This window comes from Pelecanus crispus, chromosome 29 (assembly GCF_030463565.1).
Source record: "Pelecanus crispus isolate bPelCri1 chromosome 29, bPelCri1.pri, whole genome shotgun sequence".
Classification (NCBI taxonomy): Eukaryota; Metazoa; Chordata; class Aves; order Pelecaniformes; family Pelecanidae; genus Pelecanus; species Pelecanus crispus.
Window position 1 is genome coordinate 1,923,290 of NC_134671.1, and position 22,879 is coordinate 1,946,168.

General features: G+C 55.8%; 1 protein-coding gene across 1 annotated transcript in view; it reads right to left on the reverse strand.

Annotated features, from left to right (window-relative positions):
• The window catches only part of LOC142596237 (maestro heat-like repeat-containing protein family member 2B), a 40,307-nt gene extending 17,639 nt beyond the window's left edge, over positions 1 to 22,668 (reverse strand). The window contains exons 1-28 of the mRNA XM_075725322.1: positions 22,542 to 22,668; positions 21,930 to 22,069; positions 13,539 to 13,661; positions 12,820 to 12,985; positions 12,322 to 12,420; positions 11,618 to 11,769; positions 11,087 to 11,230; positions 10,459 to 10,551; positions 9,870 to 9,939; positions 9,645 to 9,758; positions 9,086 to 9,159; positions 8,631 to 8,750; positions 7,487 to 7,594; positions 7,132 to 7,291; positions 6,727 to 6,767; positions 6,293 to 6,434; positions 5,534 to 5,586; positions 4,990 to 5,097; positions 4,623 to 4,742; positions 4,300 to 4,422; positions 3,305 to 3,463; positions 2,954 to 3,076; positions 2,569 to 2,636; positions 2,067 to 2,202; positions 1,866 to 1,961; positions 1,294 to 1,398; positions 945 to 1,068; positions 190 to 299 (exon numbers count right to left, since the gene is read on the reverse strand). Coding sequence (XP_075581437.1) covers positions 190 to 299; positions 945 to 1,068; positions 1,294 to 1,398; positions 1,866 to 1,961; positions 2,067 to 2,202; positions 2,569 to 2,636; positions 2,954 to 3,076; positions 3,305 to 3,463; positions 4,300 to 4,422; positions 4,623 to 4,742; positions 4,990 to 5,097; positions 5,534 to 5,586; positions 6,293 to 6,434; positions 6,727 to 6,767; positions 7,132 to 7,291; positions 7,487 to 7,594; positions 8,631 to 8,750; positions 9,086 to 9,159; positions 9,645 to 9,758; positions 9,870 to 9,939; positions 10,459 to 10,551; positions 11,087 to 11,230; positions 11,618 to 11,769; positions 12,322 to 12,420; positions 12,820 to 12,985; positions 13,539 to 13,661; positions 21,930 to 22,069; positions 22,542 to 22,668 — 3,198 coding nt within the window. The remainder of the gene's footprint in view (positions 1 to 189; positions 300 to 944; positions 1,069 to 1,293; positions 1,399 to 1,865; positions 1,962 to 2,066; positions 2,203 to 2,568; positions 2,637 to 2,953; positions 3,077 to 3,304; positions 3,464 to 4,299; positions 4,423 to 4,622; positions 4,743 to 4,989; positions 5,098 to 5,533; positions 5,587 to 6,292; positions 6,435 to 6,726; positions 6,768 to 7,131; positions 7,292 to 7,486; positions 7,595 to 8,630; positions 8,751 to 9,085; positions 9,160 to 9,644; positions 9,759 to 9,869; positions 9,940 to 10,458; positions 10,552 to 11,086; positions 11,231 to 11,617; positions 11,770 to 12,321; positions 12,421 to 12,819; positions 12,986 to 13,538; positions 13,662 to 21,929; positions 22,070 to 22,541) is intronic.
• Positions 22,669 to 22,879: the final 211 nt, after the last annotated feature.

A 22,879-nucleotide genomic window follows, 5' to 3' on the forward strand; every position in this document is an offset into this window, starting at 1 on the left:
CACACCCATCATGGTATCTACTCCAGCAGGCCTAGAGGACAGTCTTGTCTCAAAGCCTCCTGCTACTTGCTAACAGCAGCCGTTCCAAACAGCTCACTCTGGAGACAGTAAGAGACTCTGGAGGGGAGCAGGGAGACATGCAGGAGGCCAGGAGCCGAGCCCCCACCCCGCTGGTCTGGGGCTAGTTACCTTTGCTAGTTTGGTACAGGTCTCCACCAGAGTCTCGGTGTCTGGGCTGTTCAGTGCCTCACAAAGGCACCTGATCTCATCTGCCTGAGGCACCACCTTCATGGTCTTGGCTGGAACAAACACCAGGAGAAAAGAGGAGTCACATCTACAGAAAACCCAACCTCTGGCCCCAGGTACCAATAAAGGAGAACCCAAGTGGTGGCAGTGAAGGCCACAGGGAAACCCAGGGCTCCTGAACTCGGTGCAGCAGGACTTCCTGACCCCAATAAATGGCTGACAAATCCTGGGCTGGAAGGAGCCCTCTTCCTCCTTGAACTGTTTGCTGGGACTTCAGGGATTCAGCAGCCTCTGCTCCCAACAGCTGTGTCCCCTACGTCACCCTCTGAAATATCAGGGCCCTCATCCAAGTGAATTGTCTGACCACCATCTGTCTCTCCTTGAATGTGGAGGGAGACAGTCCCCAGCATTGGTGACAACGTCCTGCTCTCAGACAGCAGTGGGGGAAGGCCCTGACCACCCAGCCTCACACATGCCCCAGGGAGGTCGGACTCAGCGACCCTCTCCCAGAGATCCTTCCTGAGATGGCCAGGGAGGCAGAGAGTTAACAGGGTGGGGGCACAAAAACATCTGAGCTCATTGACTCCCCCTTCCTTCCCTGGGACAGGGCCTGGCCCCACGGGACCCCAGTGGTCACCAGGCCAGGAAGGGAGGGAGGATCAGGCTGAGCAAGTCTGGGAAGCGCCCGCTCTCCTCACCTTGCATTCGGAGAAGGTAGCTGAGGCAGACCCATGCCTTCTTGCAGGACGCGGCCAGGCAGTCGTTGGTCAGAGTCCCCAGCAGTCCCACCAGGGAGCCAAACTGCTTGCAAGGACGTCCTCTCTGCAGGGGAGAGCAGCAGGAAAAGGGTCACAGGCAGACCCAGCACCTGCTCGCCTCTACCGCCCATCCTGCTCCCTGAGCAGCGACTGGGCAGAGGGGCAGGCAGAAGGGCTGCCCCATGATCCCAGGAGCCCCGAAACCCAGCACCCAGTTGGGCAGGGCTCCCTTCTGGGGCCACGAATGCTGGGAAGAGGGCACCAGAGCACGCAGGGGATCCCTACTTACCATGAGCTCAGATTGCTCCTTGCAAGCTCCCAACACATGGGCACAAACCTGCAGGGCTCTCTCCCGCTCCCATTCGTTGGCTGAGGTGAGCCAGCCTTTCAGGACCTGAGGCAGGGTGCATCTCTCTCACAACCGGCATTTTTCTCTCCCTGAGATCCCCCCCCCCACCGTCCTTCTCTGGCCCCTTCCCAGCACAGCCCCTGGCCCTACCGAGCACTGGCACTGCAGCCTCCACTGCCTTGCGCTCTCCAGCCACCTCTGCCCTGAGGCAGGTGTTGCTTCCCTGCCAGCATCTCCCCTCCCCGGCCTTCCCCCAGGCTGCTCTTTCCCAGCTCAGGGCTGGCTCTTGGCTTTCCCTCTGGCAGGGCCTACTTCTCTGCCTGTCCTGAGGCTGCAGTGGCCAGGCGCTCCCACCCCCCAGCTCAGCCCCTGGCCCCAGCCAGATGCACACTCTCAGAGCAAAGAGCCAAAGCCCCACTTTCCCATAGGAAAGGCATCCACCTCCTATCACCCTCTAAAGCCTCGATTCTCTGCCCCTGCAACACTTTCCCTGTTGCCCCATGACTACTCACATGGACCACGTCATCAAAGCAGGCAGAGGTCTCCTCTGCCTCCAGAAGGGTTTCTATAAGATGCCCCAGATCTTCCATGCTTCTCCTGTGCAGAACCTGAAAGCAGGAAAGGAGAGCTGAGTTTCTGCATCATGGGGACTACCAGTGCGCACTGAGGTGGCATCCTGACCCAGAGGTGGGCAGGCAGTGGCCAGTGGGTACCTGCATGTTCACAGCTGCCCTCACTATCTTCCTTCTCTTGTTCATCCACTCCTTGGAAGGATAGGACAAGACACTCTGGCAGCACACTGCCAGCAGGTTGCAATTTTCCGCCCTGCTCAGAGGTGGCCTCAGCTTGCTGGCCAGAGGAAAAAGGAAGAGAAAAGAGAAAGGAGATTGACTAGCTCTCTCCAGAGCGGCTTAAAGCACAACTGGGTTCCTCCTAAACAAGGGCCCTGTATCCAACACCCCCAGCCCATGCCAGCAAGCACTGCCTTCAGCTCCAGCAATTCCTGCCACATCCCAGGCAGCAGGCAACCTCCCACCCGCAGGTTAAGGGGGCTCCCTGGAGCTCCCTTCTTTTGGAGACACCCAAAATGGGGAACACCCTCCCACTCCACAGCCCCAGCAGCTCCCGGCCCCATGCTCAAGGCCACTGGGGCTGTCCCAGCCAGCTGGGATGGAGTACAATGGGAGTCCCCAGAGCCCGGGGAACAGACCTCACCTCAACTCCTCCAGGGCCTGAAACACTCCATACACTAGGGAGCCCCAGGGCTCCCCCTTTATCCAGTCCTGCAAGTCCCAGAAAGACAAATGCAGAGTTGGCAGCAGGCAGAGACAGGGGACAGCCCTCCTGCCTCCCCTGGGGACAGGCTCTGTTGCCAGGCCTGGGCAGACACTGCCCCGTCACCCCCACGGATCCCCAAAGGCACCACAGGAGCGACCCTGCTCCGCAGCCAGCTAGCACCAGCACCCAGCAGCCCCACTGGCTCAGGACACAGCTGCAGGAGCTCGCATGAAGTCAAGAGTCCATCGTGCCTCTGGGGAAACCAGTCTGATGGCACAGCCCAAAACCCCCCCATGTGACTGCCCTGGCTACGGGCGCTCACCAGCAGGGTCTGCGTTGCCTCCTGCTTTGAGGAGAGCTCAAAGTTGCTGCAGTCGCCCACAGCCTGGATGGCACAGCTGACCTCAGTGATGCTCTGCACCAGGGCGAGCTTGAGCTGCAAGTCCTGAGGCCAAAGACAGAAAAGCACCCCTTGAACTCTTTGAAGGGCTGAGAGGTGGCAGGTGAGCATGGGCAGGGGGAACCAAAAGGGGGGGTTGGATCTGTACGTTGAGGACAAACCCTTCCTTGGGGGATCTTTAGAAAAAGACCATCCATCTCGGTATGCCCCAGCCCCTAGGGGCTGGAGCTGGGGCACCCAGGCATCCCCGCCCTGTGTGCTCCATGCTCCTACCCTCTGTTTGGCTCTGGAGAGCCGCAGGATGTTGCCCATGATTTCTTTATCCACACGGGTGAGCAGCTGCTCCTTGGGGGCATGCAGCGCAATGCCGCTGTAGGTGCGCATGAGAGCAGCGCGAATGCCCTGGGCTTTCTCCTTCTTCCACCGCTGTACCTGTGTTGACAGAGATGCCCTGAGACATCAGCCCCGAGACTCCTGCGGGCTCCTGCAGCAGGCCCTGCTCCGGCACCTTCACCAGCTCCTTGTTTCCCTGGGCACCTCCCAGCAGCTCCCCAAGCTGCTCCTTGAGCTGCGGGAGCTCCGGGACTGGGAGCTGTTCCCATCCTGCAGCTTGGGTTCTTGCATGGGGATGGGGAGGAGGGTGCAGCCAGCATTGCACACGCTGCTGGCTGTTTTACCACTGATTTGAGAGGTCAGGGAGCTGTCTGGAACCTTTCAGTGGAAAGGTATCTGACATTGCTTGTCATGGTCCTGCTCAGAGATGCCCAGCCTGTGCAGGTCAGTGGCGCAGAGGAGCCCAGTCTGCTTGCCTCCCCAGACCAGGCTGCACTGCTCTCTCTGCAAGGCCGTGCCCTGCCCAGAAAGGTTTCCCCACAGCCCCCAGGTGGGGAGCAGAGCCAGCGAGACCTCACCAGACTCCTGCTCCTGGCCCTCAGCTTTGAGGAAGGGACAGAGGGTCACACTGTGCCCACCCCATCTTGTTGCTAGCTCCTGCTGAAGTTCAGTCAGGGGCAACGTGGCTGCCAGCAAGGAACCACTGCAGCTGCCCCAGCTGGGTGGCTCTGATCCACCAGGTGTCAAAGCCCATCGTTTCCAAAGACACCTCAGGGGCCCCAATGCCAGGACGTCCCCTCTGAAAAACAGGTCTCAGGTAGCTCTTACAAGAGGGCTAATCTGAAGGCAGCTGCCCCGGTTTGGCTGCTGCAGGTGTGGAAGTGGAAATAAGGCTGAAAAAGGAAAGCCAAGCAGCAGAACCCTGGAGCCTTTACCTTCCAGCCCGTGGAAGTCTGATAGAACCAGCCTCTGGTGAAAGCGGCAGAGAACATAGTCACTGTGTCCAGGACCAAGTGGAAGTGGCTCTCGGCAGCATGGGACACAACAGAAATCATTCCCTGCAACCACAGAGAAACAGAGAGTTGGCTCCAGCCCATGCACTTGGCTGTGGCCAGTGACAATAGCCTGACAAGATGTTGCAGCAAGGGGGAAACGGCAGCGATGTGGAAATCAAGGAGATATGGAGCCGGGCCAGCAGCAGCCCGCCCTCTCCCCCAGGAACAGGCAGGGCATGCTCAGGACATGAGCATCACCTCACCTGGGCCTCAGACAGCTCCACGGGGCTTGTCTCCTGGAGGAACCTCAGCACCTGCCCTTGGACGTGTCTGAGGTCCCGACAAGCTGCCAGCGCTGTCCCAAGAGCCTTGTACAGGAAAAACTGAAAGAGAAGAGGCCAAACCCAAGATGCAGTCACGGCCCGACCCATCAGGAGAGGGCTGGCCCCAGATGGACCCAACTGCCCCGGGAGCAGGCAGGGCCGGCTGCGGTGTCAGGCTGTAGCCAGCCACTGGGGCAGCCTGGGGAAAGTGCCTTTTGAGGGTGAGGGAACAGGAAGCAGTGAAAACCGCCTGTGTGGGCAGAGCAGTGGCGCCGGCCCCAGCCCTGGCACGGGGCAGGAGACGCACCTTCTCCCAGGAGCTGGGGGCAGAGCTGCCCAGCTGCTGGCTCAGCTCCTGGCTCAGGCCCACAGTCCAGGCCTTGTCCTCAATGGGCTCCAGCGATGCTCGCAGGAACTGGGGTGAACAGGAGAGGAAGCGAGTGTTCCCCTGCCCTTGGCCAGGGCCCTTTCCACACTCGTATGTCCCGGGATGCTGCTGGGGAAGAGCTGCTGGGAACAGCAGTCTCTTCCCCCACCCCACGCTCTTTTCGCCAGCCTCCCTCTTCCTCTAACACCTCAGGCGAGACCCCCCAGCACACCAGACATAGAGGAGGAGGCAGTGCTAAGGCACGTGCCACAGCGTTAGAGGGCATTAGCCATCAGCCATGGCACGTGTGCAGACAGCAGCTCCTCTGAGCGGGCAGGCACCTACTGCGGGGGGAGGCACAGGGTGCTCATGAGGTACCCCCACCTCCTGCTGCCTACACAAGCAGCCCCGAGCTTCCTCCCACAAGTTTGTCTGCTCCCTCTTCTCCCCCTCTATTTCTGACACCCCCGCAAGGATGCTGTACCTTAAGCACACGGTGCTCCCACTCTGCAGAGTCCACGGAGCTCTCGGTTTTTCCTAGAAAGCAAGAGGAAGCAAAAGCTCTTGCTGCTATTTAAGCTCACACCAAAGACAAGCCCTGTGGTCTCCTCTGCGGTCAGACCGCCCAAAAGTCCCAGGCCATCAGGCTAGAAGGCACCTACATCAAAGTCTTTGTGAGGCCAAAGACACAGGAAGGATCCCAGGGGCATCTGTCAGGGCCACTGATTCAAGCTGGGGAAGGACATACTGACCGCAGCTGATCCCCACTGCTTGACGGCAGCTCCCAGAACAACTCCAGCCACTGAGACACAGCACGCACCAGCAACACGCATTTTCTCCTTAATGACCTACCGCTTTCTGCCCATTTGTAGCCCTTCTCCCAGGCTACTGCCAAGGACGGCTGCTACAAACCTGGCCTGGCCTGGGGACTTGGTCCTCCAAAGCCAAGGCCTGCACCCGCTCCAGGAGCACCAGTCCTGTCCCTCCCCCAAAGACCATCCTGGGCAGGACATGGAGGTGCCACCAAGACCTGCCATCCAAGGAGACATCAACGGCCCCACCCATTCCCTGGGCTGAATTGACACCAGGGGTCAGCTGCCCCCAGCCTCAGTGCTGGCTCCCTGGAACAGGAAAGGCAACAGAGCAAGTCCTGGGGACATGAGGACAATTCTCCTCCATCACGCTGAGAAGCTGCATTTTCCTCCCCCCACCCCCAGCCTCTCCCTCACCACCCGCACTTTACCTTCCAGGTACTGCAGCAGGAGGGGGATCTCAGTCGCCCACACTGGCCCCAAGGCTCTGTGGATCCAGCCGTGGAGAGCCTGCAGCAGCTGCAAGGCAGTGACTGTGCGTTCGCTGCTCGCGTAAGGAGCTGCTGCCACCACCTAGGCAAGGGCAGGAGAGAAGGGTCACTCCTGCTGCCAGAGCCACAGCTTCTCCCGGGAGGGAGGGAGGGAGGGAGCCTGGTGCCACTCGGCCAGCAGCAGGCAGCCGATGGCTTCACCTGGGGTGCTGCCAGCCCCAAGAGTAGAGTGGGATCCCCAATGGGCTCGGGCAGGCTCGGCATGCTGCCTCCTCCTCGGGGGCTCCCAGCACTGGCCTTAACAGCACATCCGCCCTGGGCTCTCCCACCACCCCTGGCCAGAAAAGCTCTTTCCCCAGGGCCCCACTACTCACCAGCAGTCGAGTCAACAGGGCCTGGGGAGCCAGCAGCTGGGCTGCGGGGAGGAAGAAAGGCTGGGTGAGCCGACAAGCCCCCACCGTGCTCTGCCCCGTGCACCTCCGATGCCCCACACAGGGCTGAGGGCTGCGAGCAGCTGCACTGCCACAGCGCTGGCCCGGGGGGGCTCCCCAGGGCTGCCCAGCATGAGATGAAGGCAGCTCATGGCCAGGAATGAGTCCTGGCTCACCAGCAGAGTGCTGCGAGCAGGAGAGCCAGGCCTCTGCACCGGGCAAGGTGCAGCAGCACCTGCTTCTACCCTTTGGTTTTCCTGGGCTCCTGCTCAGGGCTGGTGGGGTGCAGGGAGACACAGGCTGGCCCGGCCCCTGGCCAAACCCAGCCGCACTCACTGGGGCTCCTACCTTGCTCCTGGGAGTCCATGCCATCCAGATCTTCCTCTTCTTCCTTGCACCCTGCTCTCTCCCATCTCTCAACTAGGGCTCGGAGACAGCAGGAGAGCGGGATCAGCATGCCGCTGTACTGGGCTGGCACCACGTACTGCAGCAGCCTTGGCCACAGGAGCTGCAGAGAAGCAGCGGGCAGTTTGCCACATTGGCATTTCCACTCAGCTCAAAGACAAAAAGGGTGGTCTGCGTTTCCCTGAGCCTTGTGCACTTCAGCACACATGAGGGGAGAGGTTCAGGGCATGGGGGTGCATGAGGAAAAACATCCCGAAGGCAAGAGGAAGCCACAGCAGCAGGGCAGAGGGTGACTTACTTTGGTCATCCCTCTCAGAGAGACATCCAGCGAGCTCAGGATGTCCATGCACAGGGCTTGAAGAGCTCCATCCTCTTGGGTTTCGCAGGCAAAAAGGCCTCCTGCCACCTGTAAGACAGAGTTGGCAAAATCCCCATTACTCTCGGCTCCTGACTGAGACAGCTCAGGCACAACTCACCAGTGCTCCTGTGCCAGCCTCCTGGCAGCACTGATCTCCTGAAAGGGGAACAAGGACAGCCGGACCCAGCTCAAGGACCAGGTCCCAGACCCTGGGAAGGACTGGAAGCCTGGGAGCAGAGAGCGACGCTGCTTGTCTGCACAGTCCCCCAGGGCCTAAATGCTGCTCTCATGCCAGCAAAGCAGAGGTGAGGAACGTGCCCTTCAGCATTGTTGTAACTCGGTGCCAGCCCTGGCAGGAGCACGCTCAGCCCGACAGATGCAGAGGAGCACGCAGAAGCCCTTTCCTTTGCCCTGCTCCCAAAGCAGAGCCTCCCCAAGCCTCAGAGCAAAGTGACACACACAGATCTCCCAGCTAGAGGGAAGCTTCAGCCAGAGGGAAGATCCTCAGCAAGTCAGTGGGAGGCTCAGCCATCCCCAGCTTTCATCTCCTGGGCACCCAGCTGGAAATGCTCATGGAAGGGATGGCCAAATGGCCTGTCCCCTTGCCAGAAGGGATGCAGGCCCCCAGACTGCTATTGGATGGGCAGGGTGTGTTTTGGAGGGCTAGGGCACAAGAACACCACAGAAATCTCCTCTAGCCAGGCCCACCTGTCTGCACTGGCTGTGTTTTGCTGATTGTCCATGAGCATTTAAGGATGAAGGATGTCCTGTCCCTACCAGCCCCTCCCTTTGCAAGGTGGCTTTGCAGAAGGCGCCTGTGGGCACAGCTCAGCCCATGGGGTGTGCAGGCAGCCCCACAGTCCTGGGTGGCATGCCCGGGTGCAAACCCACATCATCCACTGACATCTCCACCAACATCAGCACAGACGCCCACAAGGAACAGCCATTGGGAGGCCACTCCGATGGCAGTGCCAACCCTGATGGCCCTGCAGCGTTGAGCTCTCCATGGCCAAAGATGCTTGCAGGAGCTCTCAGCGCAGTCAAGGCACCGGTCAAAGCTCTGAGTGTCCTGCTCTGCCCTTACCAGTCTGCCCGAGGTCCGTCTGAACTCGATGAAGATGTGCCCCACCACATCCCATGCCCAGCGGCTCTCAGAGCCGGAGCTGAGCAGCTCCCTGATGAACTCCAGAACTGCCCTTCGCACCTGCCAGGAGAGAGTGCGGTTACGATCCTCCTGTTCAAAATCCAAAAGGAAGATGCCTTTGCTTGGGGGCAGCCTTTGTGGCTCAGGGAGAGATGATGAGTGCACGGCAGCAGCTTTCACTCCTGGCACCAGGGCTGGGCTTTAGCACCAGGCTGGATGGGCATTTGCCCCACAGAGCACAGCAACCTGCCTGCTCCACTCTGCCAGCTCTCCCCGGGGAGGAGCCATCACCCACCACCTGGGCGACGTGCTGGCGCTTTCCCAGGCACTCCAGCTCTGCCCCGAGGGTTTCTCTGCCTCCCCTGGTGGCACTGTCCCTTCCCAAACCAGCTCACCTGGGCACTGGGGTTGTTGCACACGGATCGCACGGCCTCCACCACCTGGGGCAGCTTCTCTCTTGTCGCAGGTGCTGGAAGACATACAGAGAGGTGTGCGTTGAGGCACAGCCTAGATGGCAGAAGGGATCCCTTGAAGATACCAAGTTTTTCGCACACCAACGGGACAGAAAAGTGGGGTCTGACTGACTTCACAGGAGGCAGTGGCATAGCCAGAGCAACTCTGTTTCTACAGGCACAGCTATTTTATAGGGACTGAAAGCTATGGTAATATGGTAACACAGAGGAGAAGACAAATGGCGTGGATACAAGCAGCTCCTGTGCACACCAGCCCACCCGCCAGCCTGCCCGTGTTACTGAGCTTGGAGCATCGTCCCTGGTGTGCCGCCATTTCTAACTGCTGGGGGAGTGCTTGAGCCTTGTTGCAGGGTGCCAGCTCTGCTGGGGGAGCTGCTCTTTGTAGCTCCTTTTGGGTGCAGGTGCACCACTTTCAGCCCATTCCTGCTCTCAGCCCAGCAGCCCCAACCCCTGCCTTGTGTCCCTGGTCCGTGGCACTGACCATCAGAGTGGGCCAGGGCTCCCAGCAGGCCCAGGGCTGCCACGCAACTGGCTTCGCTCCCACCGCTCAGCTGGGAGTGTAGAAACACAACCGTCTCCTCAGGGCAGCTTTGCGCTGTGGGGAAGAAATCACATTCTGCATTAGCAGGCAGCTGCCCCTGACCACCAAGGACAGGGAGAGAGCTGCCATGGCACGGCGGGGCATCGCCCAGCCTCCTCTCCTTACCCTGCAGCATGATGCAGCGGGATAGCACTGCCTTATGGGTTGGGCCAGGCTCCTTGGTCACATCAGAGAGCTGTGGGAACAAGGTCCATTTTAGAGAAAGTCGCATCAGTGTTGACAGGGACTGAAAAGAAACAGTGCTCTCTGCTCGCCTCTCCCAGGGCACTCTGGGCACAGGATCCACAGCCAAAACCCAGCCCACACCACAGTGGCCCCGGGCACACACAGAGGTTTGCAGCAGCCCAGGCTGCCCAGGAGCTGAGACTGAGCAGCGTTAAAAGGCTGCCCTTAGGGTGCCAGCGCTCCAGAGTCCGCCTGCAACTTGGCCAAGAGGGAAATTGCTGTGGGAACCGGGCTGCCCCTCAGGCCCATTCCAAACAGCCAGGATCAGGCCTCCTGCAGCCTTAAGGTGGCACCTAGGTGACAAATCCTGGCATCCTCCTGGCCTGCAGGAAAGTCCTGGCGGAGGGACACCTTGCCAGGTTCTGCCCTGTCCTGCCCTGCCCTGCCCTGCCAGCCAGCAGGTCTTTCCCCTCCATGGCAATCAGGTGTGCAGGCCCCAGGCTGGCGGCAGGGCGCAGGCTCCCCTTACCTGGCGGTGCACAGCGGTGCTGATGGCAAGAGCTGTGCCCTGTGGGATGGGCGTCTGAACTCCCTCCAGTATCTCCAGGACATAGCTCAGGCTCTACAAGAGAACAGGGGAGGAAGAGGAGGCTAAAGGCACCTGGGAAAGGAGAAACCCAGCACATCTGGGATAAGGGGAGTCCCTAGCACCAGCTCCCAGGGAAAGCCCCAAACCCTCCTAAATGGGGCTTCTTGCTTGCAGCATCAGGAGGGTCTCTTTCCTCTGAACAGAGCCCAGTGTTGACAATTCAGTTTCCCGGCACTTCCCACTCATCAGACCTTGCCCTTCACTGGACAGGATTGGACATGGCCCTGGGCATTAGGGCAAAGCTCTTTCCGCACACAGAGCCCCAGGGAGGTGGCAATGCCTCATTTCCTGAGAAGATGAGCCGCAGGGACTCTTGCCTCTCTCGTGCCCCCCTGGGTTTCTCTTTTCTTGTCCAAAGAGCCCAGGAAGCCTCAGGCTTCCTCTGATCTCCTTGTTCCTTCTCTAAGGGCGTCCCAGCTCCTCCTGGCACCCCACAGCTCCCCAGCACCTCGTGGCACTCTCATAGATGCCCCCCAGGAGCCACGCTGAGCCTTGCGCAAGACCTCACCTTGGTGACCCGGGAGGTGTCTCGGACCTCCTGGTATTGGTGCAGGAGCCAGAGGAGCTGCTCACAGGCATGCTCTCGGTGCTGCTCCTCATGCAGAAGGACCCCCATCATGGCAGCCACTGCCCCGAGGACAGCCTGCTTGTCCTGAAGAGAGAAGGGAGAGGCTCTGCTTAGAGGGCTGAAGGTCTGCCTAGTGCTCAGCATCCCCTGGACACCAGTCTGCCCTTCCCACTGGGAGGGGTTTCCTTTCCTTTCTGCCCTGCAGGAGAAGGGCTCACTCCAGAGAGGAAAGAGCACTTCCCCATGCTGATACCCCACCCTTCCTGCAGAAAGGCCCCAGGACTTGGCTGCTTCCTGCCAGGGAGCCCCTAGTCTCAGGCACGGTGCCGACAGGCTCCTGGCTTGGGGTGCCTTGTCACTCAGACCACTCCCTCCCCTCGCCCCTCTGCTCGCACCCAACTGAGCACAGACAGACCCACCAACGTGGATGTCTCTGCTGTGGACCCAGGCATGGAAAGCAGCACTTCTCACCTCTTCATCCTTGCAGTCCAGCCGATTTACCACCACATAGCGGAACACCGGGTAAATGGCTTCACAGAAGTGTGCTACCCCCTTGAGAGGGAACGGGCATTGCTCCCGGTTGCCAAAGTATGTATTGACTGCTTTTGACCATTGCTCAAGAACTGCACCAGGAGAAAGGAAAAGGGAGCATGTGAGAGTCTGCAGCAGGGACGGTCCCTTGCATCCACGCCCAAGCCTGCTTTAAGGACAGTCCCAGGCTCCAGCAGGGCTCAGCCCAGGACCAGATCTGGATCTGAGGGCAATCTGTGCTCTTGAGGCATCTGGATTCAAACACCCCATTGTTTCGCTCCTCCTCGCTCTTGCACCTTCTCCTCCTCAAATGGCCTGTTCCCCTCCAGCATTTCTCACTGCAGCCCCTTCCCTTCCCCACACACATGCCCTTTCAGAGCACGGATTTTAATCCCAGAGGAAAGCAGGGGAACAGAAGCCATGGAAAAGGACCTAGGAGTTCCTCTGTGCAGCGCCACCATGTCCTGCCCTCAGGAACCTCCTGGGCTTCCCCTCTCCTTCTGCATACTCACAGGAGTTTGGGAATACCAAGGCTTGACCTCGCTGCAGGCTGCACCCACCATGTTCCCTCTGAGATCCCATGAAGGCATTGAAGGCCACCCCAGCCCTGCCCCAGGGGCCCCGGCCAAGGAGCTGACACTCACCACTGCAGACAACGTGCAAGATCTGGCCACTCCCCACCTGGCTCAGCACAGTGCGCAGGGCGAGCAGCGTCATCCCCATGAAGGGGATGCACCGCAGGGCTGCAGAGAAGGCAGGGACAGAGGGACCAAGGTCAGTGATAGACATGGGAGACTGGGGTCGATCTCTGGCAAGGCTGGGGCTGCTGGGCCATGCAGGGCATGCCAGAGGGCATGGGGAGGGCTGCCTTCCCCAAGGGGAACACAGGAAAGCCCTTTGGGGAAATGGGGAGGAGAGTGGGGGACAGACACCCCACGGGTTTGTTTCCAACAGGTGCCCACCCTTCAGGAACTGGGATTGGGCTGGTAAGGCAGAGCTGCCAGCTGGCCCTGGCTTGGAGCAAGGAGGCACAGCAACTCCATAGCCCCCCAGTTCAACACAGAGTGTTTAGGGAGGGGGAGGATCCCTTCTCGCTATTATCACAGACCCCTACCCAAACCAGGAGGCCGAGGGTGCCGTACCATAGCTGCGGGCCATTTTGCCCAAGGTGAGGAGCACAGTCTCATCAGGGACCTTCCCCATGGCCTTCAGGTGGCTCTGGAGCTCAGACATGACAAAGTGGAAGTGGGAGCGGGCCAGAGCCACCAGGACATCGCTAGCGGCCGTCTTCACATCACCTGTCACACCCTGCAAAAGCATCACAGGCTAAACACTCCCAAGAAAAAGGCTGAGGCATTCAGACAGGCTGAATGACCCCATGTCCTCTGTGAAACCCCTTGGGGCAGCTGTGCTCAGGGCCAGGCAGCTGCTGCCTCTTGCTCCCTGGGGTAGGCGAGTAGCTCCCTTGCAAGACAAGGGAGGCATTTCCCCGGCACAGCCCCGTGCCACTGGCTCCTCTCCATGGAGATGCCAGGAACAAATTGTTGCAGACTTGAAACCCCCCTGGGACCTCTCTGTGGGGCTGGTGGGTTCCCATGGCTCTTCCTCAAGGCAGGAGGAATAACCTTGAGCTTGAACCCAGCTCTCTCTCAGTTAGAAACAGCCCCAAGTCCGCGTGTCTGCACAGCTCTCTGCATCCCCTCGCCAAATTCCCTGTAATGACGAGTCCCCAGAATCTCTTCCCTTAGGACCTCCTCTGGGTCTGAATAACCACGGAACATCTCTGCGCCACTCTGTATTTCCCCCCAAACCAGGGGCAGAGGCAGGCTGCTTTGGTGGCCTTGAAAGAGGACAAGCTCACCTGGGCTGCTCGCATGTCACTGGATGCCTCTGCTATTAGGCGGTTCACGACACCGCTTGTCAAACAGCCATCATCTCCCTGCAAGATCCTCTCCAGCTCCCAGTATGTCTCCACTCGGTCACCCTGGGGACAGACCACAAAGGGGAGTGATGGGACTTGCTTTGCCCTCTTTTCCAGGGAGCCACGAGAGAGACCTGCTGCCCCCCAAATCATCTGTGTGACATGGGCACGAGGTACGAGCTGCAGGCATCAGTCAGGACAGCCATGGGCAACACTAAGATCTTCCGCAGCGCCTCTGATGCTAGCAGAGAGCCAGATAGGGAGATCAACTCCACCAGGGTAAATGGCCGTGCAGGAGCCAAGGAAGTCACTCCTGAGGATGGGGGATGGTGGAGGTCAGAGGGAAAGTGCCAGGCGAGGAAGGGTGTGACTGTTCACTCAACTCCTGCCTAGGTTTTGGCTAACCCAGCTCATGCTAAGGCCTCATGTATACTGGGAGCAGCACCATTAGGTCAAAGCAAGAGCACCATATAGGCAGGGCAGGCGGCCAGAAAGAGCTAAAGGGCCATGATGCAGCCATTATCACCTGCAGATTGCTGTCTGCGGCAGGCATTGTCTTTTGTCTAGCAGTTTCCTCAGAGTCCACTACTTTATGGAAATGGCATAGACCAAACCTCCAAGCTGGAGGGTATAAAACATCAGTTTACTCAAAAAGCTTTTGAAGCGGATCCAACAGCAGCTGAGCGGCTGAAGCTTTCATGCTTCCTGGTGTGATAGAGGGGATCCCTGCACTGTGACGGAGGAGGGATGAGCCCTCTCACCGTCGGCTAGGTAAATAATTCTTTTTTTTTGCTCATAGGTGCACTACATTAAGAGTTATGGGTTGTAAGTTTTGAAACTTATGACTTGACCGGTTAAGAAGTGAATTCATGTGATAGACTAGTCTGGGCAAAAGGGGATTGAGCACCCCTGTTCATCGAGTTCATGTAGTGTATTTCTTAATGAGCTCATAAAATAAAATTTAGATCAGGGAGTATGTTGTCCTGTAAATTTGAGAGCTCCAAAGAGACTGTGACAAAGGGGAAGGCTTGGGAACTGTCGTGGTTTAGTCCCAGCCAGCAACTCAGTACCACGCAGCCGCTCGCTCACTCCCCCTACCCCGATGGGATGGGGGAGAGAATCAGAGGAGTAAGAGTGAGAAACACTCCTGGGTTGAGATAAGAATAGTTTAATAATTAAAATAAAATAAAGTAAAATAATAATAACAACAATATAATAATAATAACAGTAATAATAATATACAAAGCAAGTGATGCACAATGCAATTGCTCACCACCCGACAACCGATACCCAGACAGTTCCCGAGCAGCAGTCGCTGCTCCCCGGCCAACCCCCCCCAGTTTATATACTGAGCATGACGTCATATGGTATGGAATAGCCCTTTGGTCAGTTTGGATCAACTATTCTGGCTGTGCCCCCTCCCAGTTTCTTGTGCGCCTGGCAGAGCATGGGAAGCTGAAAAAGTCCTTGACTAGCATAAGCAGTACTCAGCAACAACTAAAAACATCAGCATGTTATCAACATTCTTCTCCTACTAAATCCAAAACACAGCACTATGCCTGCTGCTAGGAAGAAAATTAACTCTATCCCAGCCGAAACCAGGACAGTATCCACCCCTTATTCTATACCATCTACGTCATGCACAGGCCCTCCCCTTTCCAATGTGTTCCAATTAATCACCACCGCTTTCCCTATCTTGATATACACACAGATATCATTCCCTTCATCTATGGCCCATCCCTCTAAAATGTCCATTGAGTTCATTTAGCCCATGACTTTGGGTTCCATCTGTCATCACAGTCTTTCAGAGCAGGAGAGGTGTTGTGCAGTGTTGGACTGTTGCATGCTGAAGTCAGTTCTCATTCCAAAATGGTTTCATCAAAGTTCATTTTCATTAAGCTGGGCAATTCTTACTGCAATACCATTGATGTGGCATATATCAATCATAATATACAGTATTATATACTTAATATTAACCTACTATATTATTATATTAACATGCAGTTAAGAGATAACATATAGTTAAGAGATAACATACAGTATTATAAAGCAATTAATATCATACAATTCAGTTCATTAGCTATTTTCACCCAAAATCAAATTCCCTTGAGGTACACATTGGGCTTCCCCATCCTTTCGCATCACCCACCAAGTGCACCCAGGTCCTTGAGCAAAAGCAATCCCACGAATGGGTTTGCCTTTGCCAGAGGGGGAAGTAACCCAGACTGTCTTCCCCAGCATATTTTTCATGTGCACTACAGGAACTTTATCTCCTTCTACAGTACGTAAAAGTTTTGATTGGGCAGGGCCAGCTCGATTGGCAGATCCCCTGGTGTTGACTAACCAGGTGGCTTTTGCTAAATGCGTATCCCAATGTTTAAACGTCCCACCACCCATTGCTCTCAGGGTAGTCTTTAACAATCCATTGTATCGCTCAATTTTCCCGGAGGCTGGTGCATGGTAAGGGATGTGATACACCCACTCAATGCCGTGCTCTTTGGCCCAGGTGTCTATGAGGTTGTTTCGGAAATGAGTCCCGTTGTCTGACTCAATTCTTTCTGGGGTGCCATGTCGCCACAGGACTTGCTTTTCAAGGCCCAGGATGGTGTTCCGGGCGGTGGCATGGGGCACGGGATATGTTTCCAGCCATCCAGTGGTTGCTTCCACCATGGTGAGCACGTAGCGCTTGCCTTGGCGGGTCTGTGGGAGCGTGATGTAATCAATCTGCCAGGCCTCCCCATATTTATATTTCAGCCATCGTTCACTATACCCAAGGGGCTTGAACTGCTTGGCTTGCTTGATTGCAGCGCATGTTTCACACTCATGAATAACCTGTGCAATACTGTCCATAGTTAAGTCCACCCCTCGATCACGAGCCCATTTATACGTTGCATCCCTTCCTTGATGGCCTGAGGCGTCATGGGCCCACCGAGCTATAAATAATTCACCCTTATGTTGCCAGTCCAAATCCACCTGAGCCACTTCAATCTTAGCAGCCTGATCTACTTGCTGGTTGTTTTGATGTTCTTCAGTGGACCGACTCTTAGGTACATGAGCATCTACATGACGAACTTTTACAACCAGGTTCTCTACCCGGGCAGCAATATCTTGCCACAATGTGGCAGCCCAGATTGGTTTGCCTCTGCGCTGCCAGTTGCTCTGCTTCCATTGCTGCAGCCACCCCCACAGGGCATTTGCCACCATCCATGAGTCAGTATAGAGATAAAGGACTGGCCACTTTTCTCTTTCAGCAATATCTAAAGCCAGCTGAATGGCTTTCACCTCTGCAAACTGACTCGACTCCCCTTCTCCTTCAGCAGTTTCTGCGACTTGTCGTATAGGACTCCATACAGCAGCTTTCCACCTCCGATGCTTTCCCACAAGACGACAGGACCCATCAGTGAACAGGGCATATTGCTTTTCATTTTCTGGCAATTTATTATACAGTGGGGCCTCTTCAGCACGTGTCACCTCCTCCTCTGGTGATATTCTAAGGTTTTTTCCTTCTGGCCAGTCCATGATCACTTCCAAGATTCCTGGGCGACTGGGGTTTCCTATTCGAGCCCGTTGTGTGATCAATGCAACCCACTTACTCCATGTAGCATCAGTTGCATGATGTGTAGAGGGGACCCTCCCTTTGAACATCCAGCCCAACACCGGCAGTCGGGGTGCCAGCAGGAGCTGTGCTTCAGTACCAACCACTTCTGAAGCAGCTCGAACCCCTTCATATGCTGCCAGTATCTCTTTCTCAGTTGGAGTATAGCGGGCTTCGGATCCTCTGTATCCCCGACTCCAAAACCCTAGGGGTCGACCTCGAGTCTCCCCTGGTGCTTTCTGCCAGAGGCTCCAGGTAGGGCCATTCTCCCCGGCTGCAGTGTAGAGCACATTTTTAATATCCTGCCCTGCCCGGACTGGCCCAAGGGCTACTGCATGAACTATCTCACGTTTAATTTGTTCAAAGGCTTGTTGTTGCTCAGGGCCCCATTTGAATTCGTTCTTCTTCCGGGTCACTTGATAGAGAGGGCTTACGATCTGGCTGTAATTTGGAATATGCATTCTCCAAAACCCCACAACGCCTAAGAAAGCTTGTGTTTCCTTTTTGCTAGTTGGTGGGGACATAGCTGTTATTTTGTTGATCACATCCATTGGGATCTGACGACGTCCATCTTGCCATTTTATTCCTAAAAACTGGATCTCCTGTGCAGGCCCCTTGACCTTACTCTGTTTTATGGCAAAACCAGCCTTCAGAAGGATTTGGACTATTTTCTTTCCCTTCTCAAAAACGTCTTCTGCTGTGTTGCCCCACACAATGATGTCATCAATGTACTGCAGATGTTCTGGAGCTTCACCCTGTTCCAGTGCTGTCTGGATCAGTCCATGGCAAATGGTGGGGCTGTGCTTCCACCCCTGGGGCAGTCGGTTCCAGGTGTACTGAACACCCCTCCAGGTAAAAGCAAACTGGGGTCTGCACTCTGCTGCCAAAGGGATGGAGAAAAATGCATTAGCAATATCAATTGTGGCATACCACTTAGCTGCCTTTGACTCCAGTTCATATTGAAGTTCTAGCATGTCTGGCACGGCAGCACTCAGCGGCGGTGTAACTTCGTTCAGGCCACGATAGTCCACTGTTAGTCTCCACTCCCCATTAGACTTTCGCACTGGCCATATGGGACTGTTAAAGGGTGAGCGAGTCTTGCTGATCACTCCCTGGCTCTCCAGTCGACGAATCAGGTTATGGATGGGAATCAGGGAGTCTCGGTTGGTGCGATATTGCCGCCTGTGCACAGTTGTGGTAGCAATTGGCACCTGTTGTTCCTCAACCTTCAGCAACCCTACAATCGAAGGGTCCTCTGAGAGACCGGGCAAGGTGGACAACTGTTTAATTTCCTCTGTCTCCAAAGCAGCTATACCAAAAGCCCACCGGTACCCTTTTGGGTCCTTGAAATACCCTCTCCTGAGGTAGTCTATGCCAAGGATGCACGGAGCGTCTGGGCCAGTCACAATGGGGTGCTTTTGCCACTCATTCCCAGTTAGGCTCACTTCAGCTTCCAGTACAGTTAGCTGTTGGGATCCCCCTGTCACTCCAGAAATACAAATGGGTTCTGCCCCTCTATAGTTTGATGGCATTAGCATGCGCTGTGCACCAGTGTCCACTAGAGCCTTATACTCCTGTGGGTCTGACGTTCCAGGCCATCGAATCCACACAGTCCAGTAAACCCGGTTGTCCCTTTCCTCCACCTGGCTGGAGGCAGGGCCCCTCTAACACTGGTCACAGTATTCGCTGTTCACTTCCTGTAAATGTGAATCAAAAGTCCCCTGATCAAGGTCGGAAGTAAAATTAGCCCTCTTACTCTGTCTCGGGAACTGCTCACTGGAAACTGGAGCTGCAATTTTCCTGGGAGAACCGCCTTTTCTAATAGTTTTTCCTTGCAACTCACGCACCCGTGCCTCTAAGGTTGAGGTGGGTTTTCCATCCCACTTTCTCATGTCCTCTCCATAATCACGCAGGTAAAACCACAGGGTGCCCCGTGGTGTGTATCCTCTATATCCTCTCTCTTGAGCATAGGGACGTTGACTCCTAATGGCTGAGACACTGGTCCGTGCAGGTGGGGAGTAGGACAGATCCTCTCTGAGTTGTTGGAACTCTTGGCATATTTTTTCAGACAGTTTTTCCACAGCCGAGACGCAGGCCCGTAGGGAGGAAGCGAGCTTTTCTTCGTAGTCCCGGAGTTGTCTAGCCACTTCATCCACCGTTGGTGCCTCGTCGTCTTTCCAGGCTAGTATTGCCAACGAGTTGGAATACGATGCTGGTGCGCTCCGTACCACCTTCCGCCACATGGATTGTGTGCACCTGACTTCATCTGGGTCTTTGGTTAACTGTTCATCATTCAGGTCACTGTAAATCACCTCCAGCACGCCTAATTCCCTCAGGTACTGGATACCTTTCTCTACGGTGGTCCATTTGCTTGGGCGGTATAAAACATCCTCCTTGAAGGGATACCTTTCCTTCACGCTTGACAGAAGTCGCCTCCAGAGGCTGAGCGGTTTTGCCCCTTTTCCAATTGCTTTGTCAATGCCCCCTTCCCTGGAAAGGGATCCCAGCTGCTTGGCTTCCCTACCCTCTAAATCCAGGCTACTGGCCCCGTTATCCCAGCATCGGAGCAGCCAGGTGATGATGTGCTCGCCTGGATGACGACCAAAATCTTTTCGCATATCTCGCAGCTCACTCAGGGATAGGGATCGGGTGGTCACCATCTCATTTATGGGTTCTTCCTCCTCTGGTTCTCGTGATGGCCCTGGTTCATCTTCATCCCTTACTAAACGAACTGATTTCCTCGTGTATTTTTTCTTCTGTATAGGGGCAACTGATACCGGCGCAGGTTGGTTCTCTGGTTTAGCCGCAGTGCCTGCCACTGGGGTTGGAGTGGCTGCAGTACCTGTGGTGGGTGTTGGAGTAGCCGCAGTGCCTGTGGTGGGTGTTGGAGTAGCTGCAGTGCTTGTGGCTGTGGTTGGAGTAGCCACAGTGCTCATGGCTGTGGTTGGAGTAGCCACAGTGCCTGTTGTTTTGTCATCAGATCCAGAGACCCTCTCTTTCCCTTGAGGGTACTGAATAGTGTTGAACAGGGCTCTATAAGCATGGGCCAGTCCCCAGCATGTTGCAATGAGTTGTGTCTCTTTGGAGTTGCCAGGGTGAGAACATACTTCTTCCAAATACTTTACTAGTTCTTCAGGATTCTGCACTTGTTCAGGGGTGAAGTTCCAAAACACTGGAGGTCCCCACTGCCCTAGGTACTTGCGCATACGATCCCACACACCCTGCCACTCATAACTCTCCAGCCTTGGGGCAGATCTCTGGATGATATTCTTAAATTGCTTACTAACCTTTGTCAAAACCAAAACAATATTCCCAAGAAGTATCAATAGAAGTATCTTAACTGCCCAGGGATGTTCAAAATACTGAAAACTTTCTGTAATGAGGGAGGAAGCATTATAGAATAAGGTAATGAAGGTGCCATTCTGTAGTTCCTCCACAACAGACGTCTCCGAGGGAAAGGTATAATTGCTAACTCTCTCCATGAGGTGGTACCCGAAGTACAGTAATGACTTGTGTATAAAACCCAGATACAAAACCATGCTCAAGGTCAGGATTTTGATAAGGAACCTCCCAATCAAAACATCCTTAATCACTACAGAGCATAGCGCAATGCACAGACCAACACCAAGCTTTAACATGCACAGCCAAGAAAAGAACATGGTACAGATCAGATGAACTAATATCATGACCGGCAACTGTTAACAGACTCCTTAATACACTCTAGTTAATCTGTTCTTATCTCAAACCCTTCGTGCCCCACATTGGGCGCCAAAAAGGACTGTCGTGGTTTAGTCCCAGCCAGCAACTCAGTACCACGCAGCCGCTCGCTCACTCCCCCTACCCCGATGGGATGGGGGAGAGAATCAGAGGAGTAAGAGTGAGAAACACTCCTGGGTTGAGATAAGAATAGTTTAATAATTAAAATAAAATAAAGTAAAATAATAATAACAACAATATAATAATAATAACAGTAATAATAATATACAAAGCAAGTGATGCACAATGCAATTGCTCACCACCCGACAACCGATACCCAGACAGTTCCCGAGCAGCAGTCGCTGCTCCCCGGCCAACCCCCCCCAGTTTATATACTGAGCATGACGTCATATGGTATGGAATAGCCCTTTGGTCAGTTTGGATCAACTATTCTGGCTGTGCCCCCTCCCAGTTTCTTGTGCGCCTGGCAGAGCATGGGAAGCTGAAAAAGTCCTTGACTAGCATAAGCAGTACTCAGCAACAACTAAAAACATCAGCATGTTATCAACATTCTTCTCCTACTAAATCCAAAACACAGCACTATGCCTGCTGCTAGGAAGAAAATTAACTCTATCCCAGCCGAAACCAGGACAGGAACGAGACCATGGCCCGAGGAGGGGAAGCCACGAGCACTCTGCACCTTGGGGCACAGCATTGCTCCTCACACTGGCAGGAGCACTGGTTCTGGGACAGTTCCCAAACCAAAGCTAAGGAGGGGCCTTGGACACTTGGACAAAGGTGCCGGAGAGATGCTGAGATTTATGCCAGAGGCTTTGCCTTGCCCAGGAGTGTGCTGCGAGCTCCTGGGGAAAGGAGTGGGGAACAGTGGCCTTAGTCCAGCTTGAGCAGCAGGATTAGCGCCTGGGGACAAAGAGCCTGCAGGAGTGCAGAGGTGCCGTCAGGTGAAATCCCCCTCTGCCCTGGCTCCCTGGGGAAGCCAGGGGCAAGGAGGGGAGCCCTCAACCCCCGCCCCGCCTTACCTCATGGTCTTGCAGCTGCTTTAGCAGAGAAGTCCCAACGGCCGCAAAGGTAGTGATGGCCACAGGGACAGTCCCTGTTGCCCTGCCTCCATCCTCAGAATGCACAGGTCTGGCCTGGGAACATATGCATGGGCACAGAGCTGGAAGAAAAGAAAGAAAAGTATTGCTGGCTGCAGGGCTTCACACCAAGGAGGGGTAAGGAGGCAGGAGGGCAGTCAGTGGGATGATGGGAGAGAGTCTTCCCCGCACTGCAGCACTGGGAAGACCACCTTGGGGGACTGGGCCCATTCTGGGCTCCCCAGTGACAGAACAGCAGCAATGTGCTGGAGCAAGTTCAGTGAGGGGGCCCCAAGCTGGAGAGGGGATGGACATGGGGCTCTGTGAGGAGAGGCCAGGAGGGCTGGGCAGCCCCAACAAGAGACAGCTAGGCCAGGTTGTCTCTGAGCAGTCCCCAGCTGCCCCATGGAGGGCAGGGAGAGGATGGAGCCAGAGCCCTCTCAGAGGTGCCTGGCAGCAAGATGAGAGGTGATGGGGATGCAGCCCCTAGCACCTGGCTGGGACAGACACTGCCTCCAGTAGGCGTCAGCCCCTAACCTCCCACCAGCCCCTCACCTCTCAGCACTCTCATCCTCCTCATGGCAGCAGGATCTCCCAGATCAGTGCACTGCTCTCTCTGGGCAAAAGCCATGAGAAACTGGGGCAGCACCAGCCCCAGGAGGAAGATATAGAGCCTGGCCATTGTGACCCCCCTGTGGGGCGTGGCACCTCACAGAGGGCTGCTGTGACACAAGGTCACAGGGACACATGCTGGGGACACACCATGGGGCAGGGACCACACACGGCAGCATCCTGGGGACCCCCACAGGCCCAGAAATGCAGGATTTCCCCATTCTCCATCACTTGAATTCACTCATGGTCCTCAAATAGCTTTAGCAAAGACTTTCTGCAGA